This window comes from Cynara cardunculus (assembly GCF_001531365.2).
Source record: "Cynara cardunculus var. scolymus isolate 2C chromosome LG 1, CcrdV1, whole genome shotgun sequence".
Lineage (NCBI taxonomy): Eukaryota > Viridiplantae > Streptophyta > Magnoliopsida > Asterales > Asteraceae > Cynara > Cynara cardunculus.
In genome coordinates, this window is record NC_037528.1 from 17423654 (window position 1) to 17436670 (window position 13017).

Sequence of the window (13017 nt, forward strand, 5' to 3'; positions counted from 1 at the left end):
TGCTATATATAATATGAAATGTTACTTGAGCTTACACATTGCATCTCAATTACAGATTGAGGAAAGCAACTTGCAGGGTTGAGCCAGAATCAAGAATGAAGTACTCTAGTTATGCAGGTTTGCTCAACTATTTTATCTTGTTACTATCTAAATTTGTTACAGTTTTGATGACGAAACGTTGTCGAGTTGCAAAAAAGTAGTTTTTCGTTATCATCTTGCCATTTTTAACTATCGTGACCCCTTGTGAGAAGAGAGATTCGTTAGAGAATGGTGTGTTTTTCTTGATATTTCGAGGCGCGATTTGTTAGAGCGATCAACTTTACATACATCACAAACAAACCATCTAGCGGTAAATTACATGAAATTAAGTTATGTTCTAGTGGTAATTTTCATGAAAATGCATGTATTTTGGTTTGATTCATATTTTCTAACGTAGTTAGAAAACTGTCATATTGATCTTAAACATTTGGATTAAATTATGTTACACAAAATAGAAATCGAACTATAACACGTTGCATTTTCATGCAATTTTCAGTTGTAACCATAAACCAAGTATTTATGAGGTTTAAAAAGTATGGTATATAAAATAGGAATACACTTCCTTTAATGCATTTTGCTCAATTCTAGTTGGTCATAGAGTTCCTTCAACGTAGTTTTAAGTTGATTATTTATGGTAAAAAAACAGTTCACTTTTTTGGCCCAAACAATTACTCAAGTATCCGGTGAGCGTTTACCTAATCATTTACCTTATCAGGTAACATGACAAAGGCTGAAAATCTTACCTAGTAAGAGCGATGATAAGAATGAAGTCTTACCATGAGGGTGACATTCTTACCCAGTAAGCGCTTACTGGGTTGCATAATACGTTTTGAGGACTACAATGTTATCCTAACTCATAGTGTTGATTCTTACCGGTAAACATTTACCGGGTAAGTGTTTGGGTAAGCGGCCCCAATGTTGTCGTAATTTTGTTGACTAAATATATGGTTGTTTACTAATGCATAAAGGTTAAAAAGACATGATCGGAAGTGTCAACTATGGGTGTATATCGGTTGAAATTCAATGGGTTTAGGTGGATCCAGTTGAATTAATATTGGACAATCTATCTAATCTAGGGCTGACAATGAGTAAGGGTAAACCTGTTATCCGTTATGTTTCAGCCCATTGGATAAGGGTATGGGTAAAAAAAATTATCCACTTATCAATTACCGAACGTTTTAATTAGTAGGGTACGGATAAAGTGTTTTTCACTACTTAGTTACCCGTTCACACACACACACACACACACAACTATATAAAGTTAAATATCAATATATATTTTAGAATGTTATCTTATATGTTGTATAACGTATGTTACTTGGTATTTAATTTTCTTTTCATATTCTTCAACTAAAAGTGTTAATCAAAGGGTTGTTTGTTTACATCTTAATAGTTCTATTAAGAGGCAATCTCTTAATCGTTAAGAGGTGAATCTTGTTTGACAAAAAAAAATCTGTCTCTTAATGGTTCTAAAACTATTTGAATGATTTTGTATCTTGGGCCTCCGTTAACCATTCAGCGTCCTGATTTCATTGTAAACAGTTACCAAACAATTATATTTCATTTTGCATTATATCAAGAGAGCCTCTGAATCATTTTGACTACTTAATCTTTTTGCATCAAATCATTCAGCAACTGTCAAACAACCACTAAGATAATCAAATGAGAAGCAATATAGGGTCATTGAAATAAATAAAACAAACATAAATGTTGTCTTTAGATTATTATATTGTTGTGTAAAATATCACATTATAACATATTTAAAACAATGTCACAATGTTTATTGGAACAAATTACATGTAAAATAAAGATTATATTTATGAATTTATATTTTACTTATTTGTTGATGTTTAACAATATTATTGTACTTTAAAAAGATTTTTTTCACCGCATTTGAACCTTCGTGGCCACAAGGAGATTTTTATTTCTCATTGAATTTGAACCTGAGATCTACTGGTACTTTTGACCTTTGGAGCCAAACTCAAACCAATCAAACACCACCCTTGTGGTTATTTCAACAGACTCTTAATATCAGCTCTACAATCTTATTATTGTTTTTTAAAAGAAAATAGAAATTGAAATTTTGGACTTGTTTACTATTTTTTGGGATTTCATTTTAAAATAAAGTAAACATATTAAAAATATATACAACACTTAAGTATTAGTATTTATACTTTTCACTGACTTTATATGATGCGTCAAAGTTTAATTAAAAAAAAGTGTAGATACAAAAGAACTGAAGTGAGAGTTAGATTGCTCGGTAGAACTTTATCGAACACAAGCAAGAAAATCAGATACAATGTCCAAAGTTATTGTACAACAACGGAATTGCCAAACTTAAGCCTTCGGAGCTCGTGTTGCCTCCTAATGAACTGTCCGAGACTGTAGTATCTAGAGATTAAAAAGAAATATCGATGAATACATTCGTGAAAATGGCTTGGAATGATTTTTGTACATTAGCTTTCAAAATTATATGGGACCAGGATAACCTTGAGATCATGATCTATAATCTGTAAGTACTGAAAAGTTTTCTTGAACTGAGGCAAATGCATAATTAAGATGGATGGACATTCTCCAACACCATTGATTCTCTCCACCATCTTTCTCTCATATCCTTCCATCAACTTTTCAAGGAAAGAATCATCACTTTGGTAGCATAAATAGTTACTTGTAATCATGACTGACAAAAATATATATGGACAAATAATATTCCAGGAAGACGGTTATAATGAAAGCAGTTATAAAATCACATGCAGAGGATAAAAAAATTAAAATTAAAATCTGAATTTTATTGTTTTTTTTTTCTAAAATTAACTTTCGATTAGGATTTCTAACCCTTTTCCTATATTCATTTTTTTTTGAAGCATTTTAGAATTAGAAAAACATTACTTCAATTGGTACTTGGGGAACTGGCTCTACCATATAATATAGATAGTCCATCTCAGATCAGAAGTCGGCAGCAACAGCTCATCCATCAGGTAAAAAAAGCCAACATGTTACAGGTTGGTTCCTTACCATCATTTATTTTTCTTTTTTAGCAAAGAGAACACGAGGGAGCAAGTGGAAAGAGTAGAGCAGCACCTTGCCGTAGAGAGGGTCCTAGAAAGGTTAAGAGTTCTGCACCGGTTGGAGTGGAATAGGAATCTAAAACAAAATTCGGCCCAATTGGCTTTAACGAACGTATTTCATTAGAATGATCGAAGAACCCGCTTAGGAGAAATTACTTAAATAGTCAATTCGTTAAATTGGTCTATTTTAAAAACCCTTTTCTTGAATGGTCAATTGTCGAAGAATGTAAAAGCTCGAACGACCTTCAACAAAAGGGTACATGTACCCAAAACTGACACAGGTGGATAGGTAGAGAATACCTAGGGATGTGAGACAACTATCTCTATGAAACTCGCATAAGGGTCGAATTAATATCATTTTATATATTGTAATTTATTTAAAAGATTTTAATTTTTTAATTATTAATTTTATATTTTAAAGAATTATAGATAATAGGGTTAAATGCATGAAATAACAACTTACTTTCATAAAATTTCTTATTATAGCATTCTACTTTTGTTTTTCTTTCTTACAGCAATGTACTTTTAAATTATTTTTTATTAAGACATTGTACTTTAAAAAATCTACCCATAATAGCAATGGGTAACCTGTTACCTTTTAAACCGGTTAACTCTTTGACTTTTTTGCTTGTGTGGCTTTAATGAGGTGATGTGGATGCCACATCATTTTGATGACTTAACTAAAATTAAAATAAAAACTTATTTCAAATTATTATTAGTGATTTTCATTTTTCATTGCTATGACCTAAAAAAACATTTAATTTTTTTTAATTTTTCTTATTAAGTTGCATTCAAATTAAATATTATTAGAATAAAATATTTATTAAATAAATGTGAAACATTATTTTCGAGATATATTTTGTTTRTAAAAAAGATAACTTTTCCTATTTTATGTTGTTCAAATAAATACATATCTTTTAAAGTTCTCTTTAAAATATTAACGAAATAAATTGTTATCTATATTTTTTTTAATATTGTTATATTAATAAATAATTCAAAAAAAGTCTAATTAATTTAATATATTTATACGTCAAGTGAAAAGTTTTTAAACAAATATAATATATTATTTAAAAGATAATTTTTTTTGATAAAAAAATGAACAATTCTTATTTTCCTTTTTTCAAAAAACACATATTTTTTAAAAATGTTAACGAGATAAGTTGTGTTCTACTAGTTTTATTGATATTGATATATTAATGAATAATTTAGAATTTTTTAATTCATTTAATACATTTATTAAATAACATGTAAAATATCTAAATATTAAAATAAAAAATATAGTGTTTAATAAGAACTAGTAGATGTTATAATAAAATAATTTTGAAAGTACAATGATATGGCAAGAAAGTCACATCACTATAGTACATGTGGATAGCCTACGTGGACAATGAGGTGGCATGAAAACCTAGTATAATGGGTAAATTTAAATCAAAAGGTTACCCAATGCTATAATGAGTAAATTTTTCAAAGAACATTGTCCTAATAAAAATTAGTTTGAAAGTACATTGCTGTAATAAAAAAAACTGAAAATACAATACTATAATAAAGAAATTTATGAAAATAGATTGCTATTTTATATATTTTAGAATTACCAAAATCATGCAAATTTGGTACGATGAAATGATAAAAATAGGTTTGACATAGAATATTCTAGTTTTCTTGAGTTTTGAAGTACTTGATCGCGCCTTTCGTCGGTCACTTCAATGGCCTCCCGATCAATACCGCCGCCGTGGCAACTGGCCGCTCCGTGACCTTCCATGGCGGTCATGTCTGTTAAACGCAATTCCTTTCTTTCAAGCTTCAAAAACCTTCTTCCTTCACAGGTTCCTCTCTCATTTTATGTTTTTGTTTCTTTGAGCATTTCATCTAACACTTGGCGAGCAACGTATTTGTAAATTTCAACTGCAGAATCTTTACCATAAATTCATTGAAGATGGAAACAAGCTTCGATTCCGTAGCGACAAAGACTCCACTGTTCAGACATTGGGTTTGATTCCTATTGGTCACCCGTTAGAGGGCCACTGCCGGCTGTTAACTACAGGGCCGCGGAGGATTAATGGAGGTCTAGGTGCGCGCAAGCTGGACAGGAGAAAAAAAGACTCGGGTTTTGAACCAGGTATGTTCGGTCTCTGTATACAACGTAATGAAATTGGTCGTTTTTTGCTTAGAATTTTGAAGCAATTTGTTTGTTCTACTATACTATCATATATTTAGCAAATGCTTACCGTGCGGTGAAGAGAGCTACACTTTGACTTTTTGCAATGGCTAACCTTTTAGTTATTTGCAAAATTTATTTCAAATTTTCAGCAATGTTAACATCAGCATTATGCTGTTCGTATGTTTTTGCATCAAGTTTAATGCAGTTAATAAGATGTTCATCAAAACGGACATTTAAAGTCAAAAGTGTAGCTTTTTCTGCGAACTGAGGGAGTTATTCATGGTTTATAAGCTAAAAGAAAAACTGTGTCACCAAGCTTGTAAGTCTGTTGTTGGGTTTGTGCCCATTTGATTTTGGTGAAATTCAGTTATTGATCTTGGTATTTTGATGATAACTGACAGGTGAAATTAATGTTTCTAAATGGAAAAAGATGGATTCTAGATCATTGGGGATAACCAGATCAATGCTCCCCTCATCCCCCTTTACTGTTCTAAAAATTCTTCGAACCAGAGGTGATTTTTATTCATTTTACATTTTTATATTGGTAGCTAATTGATACTTGCTAAGATTGTTTCCTCTTGATGTTGTTTCTTGATTTTGATTTTTGAGTACGTTCTATCTTCCTGAATTCTATGTTTTCTATGGAAACAAATAGTCAGCTGATGATATCATAAAACTTGATATTTGATTATGATATCAGAACCTAATAAATTTTGATGACCACCAAACCTATGAATACACCATTCAACTTCATTAAGCCTTTTCAAGGTTGAAGTGTTACCTTTTACTTTATATGTGCATTTGTCTCTCTAGACTGTGGTACATTCTTCCCTAAAATCCCGTGTCCTAAGTACCATGCCTTTTGGTTGCTTTTCACTATCAGAGCTTCTTTCACTGATTGAAGCCAACAAGAAGCCAATGAAACTTGGTGCATTCTCTATATTCTTCTATAACCAGATCCATGTATGTCATGCAATTAGCCTATTATTGAATTTTGCATACCTTGCCATTGGATGCCATGTTCTCAATAGTTCTATCCAGCCTCTTCATTTTTGAGTTCCTTTATTTGGGATATTTTCTATGATAAACATATTCATTTCATCACTTCCCCTTTTGCACATTTTTGGTCTTGGTCACTGTTCTAGAAATATTACTAAGATGGTGTTATATTATACTTTGCCTCTGACAAGGATTCATTATTCGCCACTTCTACCTACCTAGCAGTTATTAGGCAAAATTACTTATATAACCTACTATAAAAAATGTGTAAATCCCCATCGTTATTTATATCTATTCATTCTTTCTAAATACTCTATTGACGCTGACAACAAGGATTTTCCTTACTTCATATGTTTCAAGCTAAAAAGAATTACTTTCATATAGAGACTGCAGGGTTCAGTCAAATCAAGGTCTGGTTCCTTTTTCTGTAATTTCTTTCTTTTGTATCCTGGATGATTTCTCATCTTCTGTACACACAGTCAAATCAGTTTCTTTTGTACCCCGAGTCCCTTCTCCAAGGGGGATATACTGGGTACGTTTGGTTTATGTGAAGGAAAAAAACACTCTTAATGCAATAAGATTAACATATCTGTCAAATAAATTGAAATTTGAACATGATAAAAGGGAAAAGTTCTTCACGTTGGAATATATAATAGGGGGGATTCAGTTGTGTGTATAAACAGACATAAAATTCTATAATGTATTGCGTTATAGAACTTTGAAGTACTACATATTCAACTCGCTTGGGATAAAAGCTCGTTGTTGCTACATACCATGGACCCTGGTGACACACCAATTGAAATCACCTCCCATGAATTGTGTAGTACCAACTAAATATTTCATGCACCCTACTGTGAACCACTGTGGGTTTCCTAAAAGCTTTTAATATTGTTGTATATTTATAGTTTGTGTGCATCACTACATCAATGCTGATATAGATTTTACCCTCTAGCTTTCATCTTTTAATTGGTGAATCCTCATGAGAACTTCATTATGTACAGGATTTGAAGCCTACTTGGTTGGTGGTTGTGTGAGAGATTTACTTCTAAAGAGAACACCAAGAGATTTTGATGTTATAACTACAGCTGATCTTCATCAGGTTTTCCTTCTTTGAAACTACAGCATTGTTGTGAATTTTACATGGCTTATATTATTTATGGTACTGTCATTCTTGATCCCGGTAATTGTATGTGATGTTAAGTATATATGCTATTTTTGCAGATTAGGAAGCAGTTTCATAACTGTCACATTGTTGGACGCAAATTTCCTATATGTAGGGTGCATATGAAGGGATCAGTTATCGAGGTAGGCTGTTGTATTCACTTAATCGTTATATATAATCTTTTCCTCAGTTGTTTTGTGTTATTAGGTAAGTGGCCAACTGTGATACAATATGTTAAGCGTTCTTTATATAATTACATTCCATAACAGGTATCCAGTTTCAAGACTTCCGCAAAACATTCTGAAGATAAAGAAAAATTTCTCGTCTCTCAAGTGCCTAGAGGCTGTGATAGATCAGATCTTAATCTCTGGAAGAACTGTATGCATCGTGACTTCACCGTTAACAGGTATTTTCTGCTGCTTTGTTGTATGATTTTGTAGTCCTCGTGTGTACTGCTCTGTGGTGGATTATTTCCGGCTCTAATCACGGTTGCCAGTTATCATGGTCAAGAGTTTCTATTTTTTTATTTTAAAACGCAGTTCTGGTGAAGAGTTTCTTGTTTTCACCTTTTAGTTCCAGTTTATCCATATTTTATTTCATTTGTTGATTTTGCTATGATTTTGTGGAGCAGCTTGTTTTTTGACCCTGTTATTCACAAGATCTACGATTACTCTAATGGAATGAAAGACTTGTTGGAGCTAAAGGTTAGATATAATCATCTGCATTTTCTCATCTCATTTCCTTAACTTTGTAAATTATATCACATTGAGTTGGGTTCCCATAATCGGACTTGAACCCTTTTTCTTTATGTGAAATTGATCAATTCCAGTTTTTTGTAAGCTTTTGTTGTGATGTGGTTTCAGCTACGAACATTAGTACCTGCCCATTTGTCGTTTTCAGAGGACTGCGGTTAGTTAAATCACTATTTCAACCATATATTATGTATGGTGGCAAATTTTAGTTTTTTATCTTGATGAACCAATAGTAGGTTTTGATGGTGCTCTTCTGTTCAGCAAGAATACTTCGGGGACTGAGAATTGCCGCTCGTCTTGGCTTGTCATTTTCAAAGGACACTGAGACTGCAATTCATAAACAAGCTTCATCTATTTTGGTTTTAAGCGAGGTACCTTTTTCTACTTCATTAGGAGTACTGATTCAATGAGACAAGAGTGTGTGTGTGTTAAAATAAATTGTTCACACTTCTTACAGCATTTATCACCCAAGCCACTTGCTTCTCATGATGCGAATGAAGATATCGATTTTGAATTTCTTGATACAGCACCAAACAGAAATCGTCACAAAACCTAGCCTCCAATTTCTCCTTGTTGAACGCAGTCTTGTTTGAGGATATGCTAATTACTAGTCACAATGTGTTACTGGGATCAATAGACCATATCATGTGGGATCTTGCGAAGTCCCAACTTATTTTCAAGAATATTGTGTTCATTTGGATAAACTGATTTTTCATTTATTTTTTCTAGTGAAGTACTGAAGTAAGATGTCTCAATTCTCTTTCTTCTTCTGTTGTTTAATATCTTGTTTATTCAGTCCAGGATAATGATGGAGATCGATCTTATGCTGTCATTTGGGGCTTCAGAGTCTTCACTTCGTCTACTTCACAGATTTCGCATTCTTGAGATGTTGCTACCACTTCAGGTAATTCATGATCAGTATTTCTGTATAATTGTTCTGAAATAATATAGTTAAGATAGACTAAGTTCTGAAACTGTTGGATTGTAGGCGGCATATATTTCTAGACAAACCACTGGATCTGGCGAATGTACCATGATGCTAATGGTATGCTCAGTAGCTTTATCTCAATATTTGAATATGACATTGCATCTATATGTCTATCGTCATATTGCATCTATATGTCTATCGTCATGATATCCTCTCTTTTTGCTAATGCATTTTATATCTCATTTCCAATTTGTGGGTCTCATTTTTGTGTCAAGAGGATCAGATATCTTATATAAGGCTCCACTTTTCACCATCTTTTGGCTTCCTGGTATAATGGTGCCAACATTTATGCCTGTGGAACCTACAGAATAGGATATGAGAAATGACTATAATTGGCTAATTGAATCAAATCTTTTCCTTTCTTTTTATTTCGCATGCTTTTTTTAATTGACAGATGCAATTCGTTTTTTCAGAAGTTGTTCTCCCATATGGACAAGTTTATTACCTGTGATCGGCCATCTGCCTGTCGCTTATGGTAAGTTACTTTCTTTTTGAAGCTACATATATTAGTTTCAGTCATAGACTTAGGAAGTTAGGATCATGTAAGACGAGGCTGTTTTTGTGAGACCCGTGAGACCACCTAAATAACACTAAACCTTCACAAAAACACTGTGAAAGTAACCTCCAGAATGTTTTTGTTGTGAAGCTTCGGAGTTTTTTTAACCTTCATAGTATTTTGCTGTGAAGTTTCAAGTTTTATTTTGTGATCTCACGGGTCTCATGAAAACAGGTTGGTCTCACGTGAACCCAACCCTTCAATCATATATATATTTATATATATATAGTCGAGGTTTATCTTCCTCATGTTTATTATAAAAACTAAACCGTCTGTACTGCAAGCCATGAGGGTTTATTTGCCAATAGCTTCTAAAATTATGCTTTTTTGTTTGAAACAGGATCGGACTTTTGGCATTTCATCAGGCACTACTAGATAAACCTCAAGACCCTTTCGTAGTTTTGAATTTTGCTTCCGTTCTATATCATCAAGATTGGCAAGGTGGTCTTCAATTTGCAAGGCAATGTGGTCGAGCACCAGTCAGTTTTGAACCTGAACTTTCAGAGCCATGTGGTTCAATCTCCGATGATGAGCTTTCCATAAAAGTACGCCAATTAGCGTTGCAGGTGCTAGATTCAATTGAAGCTTTAGTGGAGACAGATAGTCTGCACAAAAAAATGTCGAAATTCCCTGGTTTCCCATGCTCGGGTTTGGTAAGTCAATCGGTTTCAAGTCTGCTCCCTGTGTCCCATGAAAATTGCTTTGTTTTACTGAGAAAGACCGTTGTTCATTGCCTCGACATAGGTTCACCTTGTGTTTACTGGCAATTTTTTTACTCAAATCCAAGCACCTCTTAGTATTTTTCGACTCTTTCTCGTGTAATGCTCTACAATTTACCACTTAAGATCATCCGTAACTTAAGTTTTCAGGTTGGAACTTAAGATTACTTCCAATACAAAGTTAATGGACTTTTCTTTTTATCTTTAATTTTTTCAGATCTTCATACCCAAGAAGTCTGCACGTGATGCTGCGGAACTCTTCCACATTCTAGCACGTAAGGTGGAAACTTACAATAAGGGAAGAAGTTCGTTTGAGATGAACTATCACTTGCTCGGAAAAGGAGATGCATCAGAGACTAGATTTGCCGTGGGAAAGATCATCCTGAATACTATGGGCTGCAAGGTTGATCAAGATGATGATGATGATAACCACCCTTCATCTTCTCGTGCAGAAAGGGGACATTTTTCGCCATCTGATTCAAGACTACACCAGCCCAATATCTATAACCCCAAGAAGCAACAACCGATTGCAAAATTAAGCGGTAATAAGAAGCAAAATTCAGCAACAGAGAAAAAGAGCGAAGATGGATCTTTTCTCGAGTTGGAACAACAGAAAGAGGTGGTTTCTAAGCAGCATATTGGAGCACTTAGTAACTATTCATGTCCAAAAATGGAGGTATGATTTGATTTTTAATGTAGTTCCAATTGCTGATTCAAAGTAGTTTCAGTTATTTATCATTTCTCTAAAATGATTTACTCTAATGTCAATCCAACTCCTAGAAGCATGGCATGAGGTACATCTCTGACGCCATGTTAACCCCCATGGCGTCTGTATTAGGCGCGCCATGGCATGTTATGGCACAAAAATTTTTGAACACGTTATTTGACTTATTAATATTTCTTAAAAAAATGTCATATTTTTACTTCTTACGTTGTAATGAGCCTTTGATATAACACCTTTTGTAAGGAGGCAGGTTATTTAGCTAAATGACCTCTCTTGACCAGCTTTTTAATCCTTGACCTTCTGAGCGGTTTCTAGGCATTTTTGTTATGGAAGTAGCATTTTTGTGCCAAGCAATGACATTCTCAAACCTGTCGGAAGGTCATGGATTTAAAAAATCTCATAGAAGGTCATTTAACCAAATGACCCTTTTGTGTGCTCCATATATATATATATATATATATATATATATATATATATATTAATATGATTTTTCTTCTTTTTTGATGAAATTAAATTGTTCAATATTATTAAGTAATAGTAAAAACATAGATGCACATATATAATTATGGGGTTGGGTTCCAGTGAGAAGGAGAGTTAAGGCGAAAAGTGTAAGAAAGAATCTCTGATGCAAATTAGGATGAGATGCACCAGATCAATCCCCGTATCAAGCGTGATTCATGGGTGGGTTTGAGATTAAAAGTGATCAAGGGTACAAATCACTTCTTACGCTCCTCACTTTAACTCTCTTTATCACACGATCCTTCGCCTATATAATATATATATATATGATAAACTGACTTGCCGCCTTAAGCTAAGGCATGAACCCTAATCTTGCCGCCACGCCTCATGTCATTTAGAGCCTTGCTTAGAAGTCATGATTTGACGAGACAAATAGTTTTATAACATTGTTGACTACTGGTCAAATGTCTTTCAACAATGACAGAATGTTGTGGATTACAATCAATTGCATCAATAAATAGCTATCCTCAACCTAAACTGATTCTATATTTGAACCTTGCCATAAGAGGAAATCTCGTCATTTTCATGGAACAGAGGAAGCCTCGTGTTCTTTTCTAGAATCAGGGATTAATGCATATCGTTAACAACTTTGCAGGATTATGCAACGGAGAAGCCCCAAGAGATGAGCGTATCTCAATCACCAACACAGAAGCTCGTTTGCAAGCTGGGAACAGCAACCGAAAATGAAAAGTTTCCATCCGAGTTAGAAGCTCAAAACCCTAAAGAAAAACTCAATATAGATGCAGTAGTACAAGTAGATAATTTGATAACCAAGGAACAAAGTGTGGACAGAAGGAAACAGGCGCGGCCACTGTCATCTCTTTTCAAGTGAACGCCACCGCTACCGCTAATTTTGAAGAGGTACGATTTACGTCACCATATTACATATCCGTCTTTACGCTCTTAAATCTTAATGTTAAGAAAAAGTAACCAAAATTAGAAGTATGTAATGTAGCCAATGTTTGCATCATTTGCATCACCATTCATTGATCCGAGGGAACTTGAACCGATTACTTCTATAGAGCAAACCTAATATCTTATCAGTTGAGCTACCTTTCATGGCTCGTTTGTGTTGTTTTCTACTTCCATTTTTCTCAGTTGGAAAACGGTTGTATTTTGTGTTTTTAGTGGTAGGTTAGAAATACAGGCTATTTGTATCAGCTCATTGTACTCGTTTATCTTTCTAACTTCAAATTTAGAGGAAAATAACATGTTTCAGTAAATTGGATTGTGCTTTAAGTTTTTACTAGAAGAGTACTCGCGCAATGCAGCGAGATACATCGTGTTTTTAATATTTCATTTTATTCTTTATCTCAGTCGATGTTATAATATG

The 13017-nt window shown here is 33.6% G+C and overlaps 1 protein-coding gene across 1 annotated transcript; it reads left to right on the forward strand.

Moving 5' to 3' along the window:
* Positions 1-4810: 4810 nt before the first annotated feature.
* Positions 4811-12874, forward strand: LOC112519415. Its single transcript, XM_025127556.1, has 16 exons — positions 4811-4930; positions 5016-5223; positions 5667-5809; positions 6979-7048; positions 7266-7363; positions 7486-7569; positions 7696-7832; positions 8058-8130; positions 8290-8335; positions 8440-8549; positions 8975-9082; positions 9167-9223; positions 9580-9641; positions 10063-10375; positions 10659-11117; positions 12280-12874. Exons 1-16 carry the CDS (start codon positions 4865-4867, stop codon positions 12514-12516), a joined length of 2271 nt encoding a protein of 756 aa, XP_024983324.1. The 5' UTR covers positions 4811-4864; the 3' UTR covers positions 12517-12874.
* Positions 12875-13017: the final 143 nt, after the last annotated feature.

What these genes read in the sequence shown, in the direction of transcription:
- LOC112519415 (XM_025127556.1), top strand. Translation starts at nt 4,865, where the DNA reads ATGGCGGTCATGTCTGTTAAACGCAATTCCTTTCTTTCAAGCTTCAAA. An exon ending in AAAACCTTCTTCCTTCACAG is followed by an intron (nt 4,931 to 5,015) that starts GTTCCTCTCTCA and finishes TTTCAACTGCAG; the next exon opens with AATCTTTACCATAAATTCAT. An exon ending in CGTGACTTCACCGTTAACAG is followed by an intron (nt 7,833 to 8,057) that starts GTATTTTCTGCT and finishes TTTGTGGAGCAG; the next exon opens with CTTGTTTTTTGACCCTGTTA.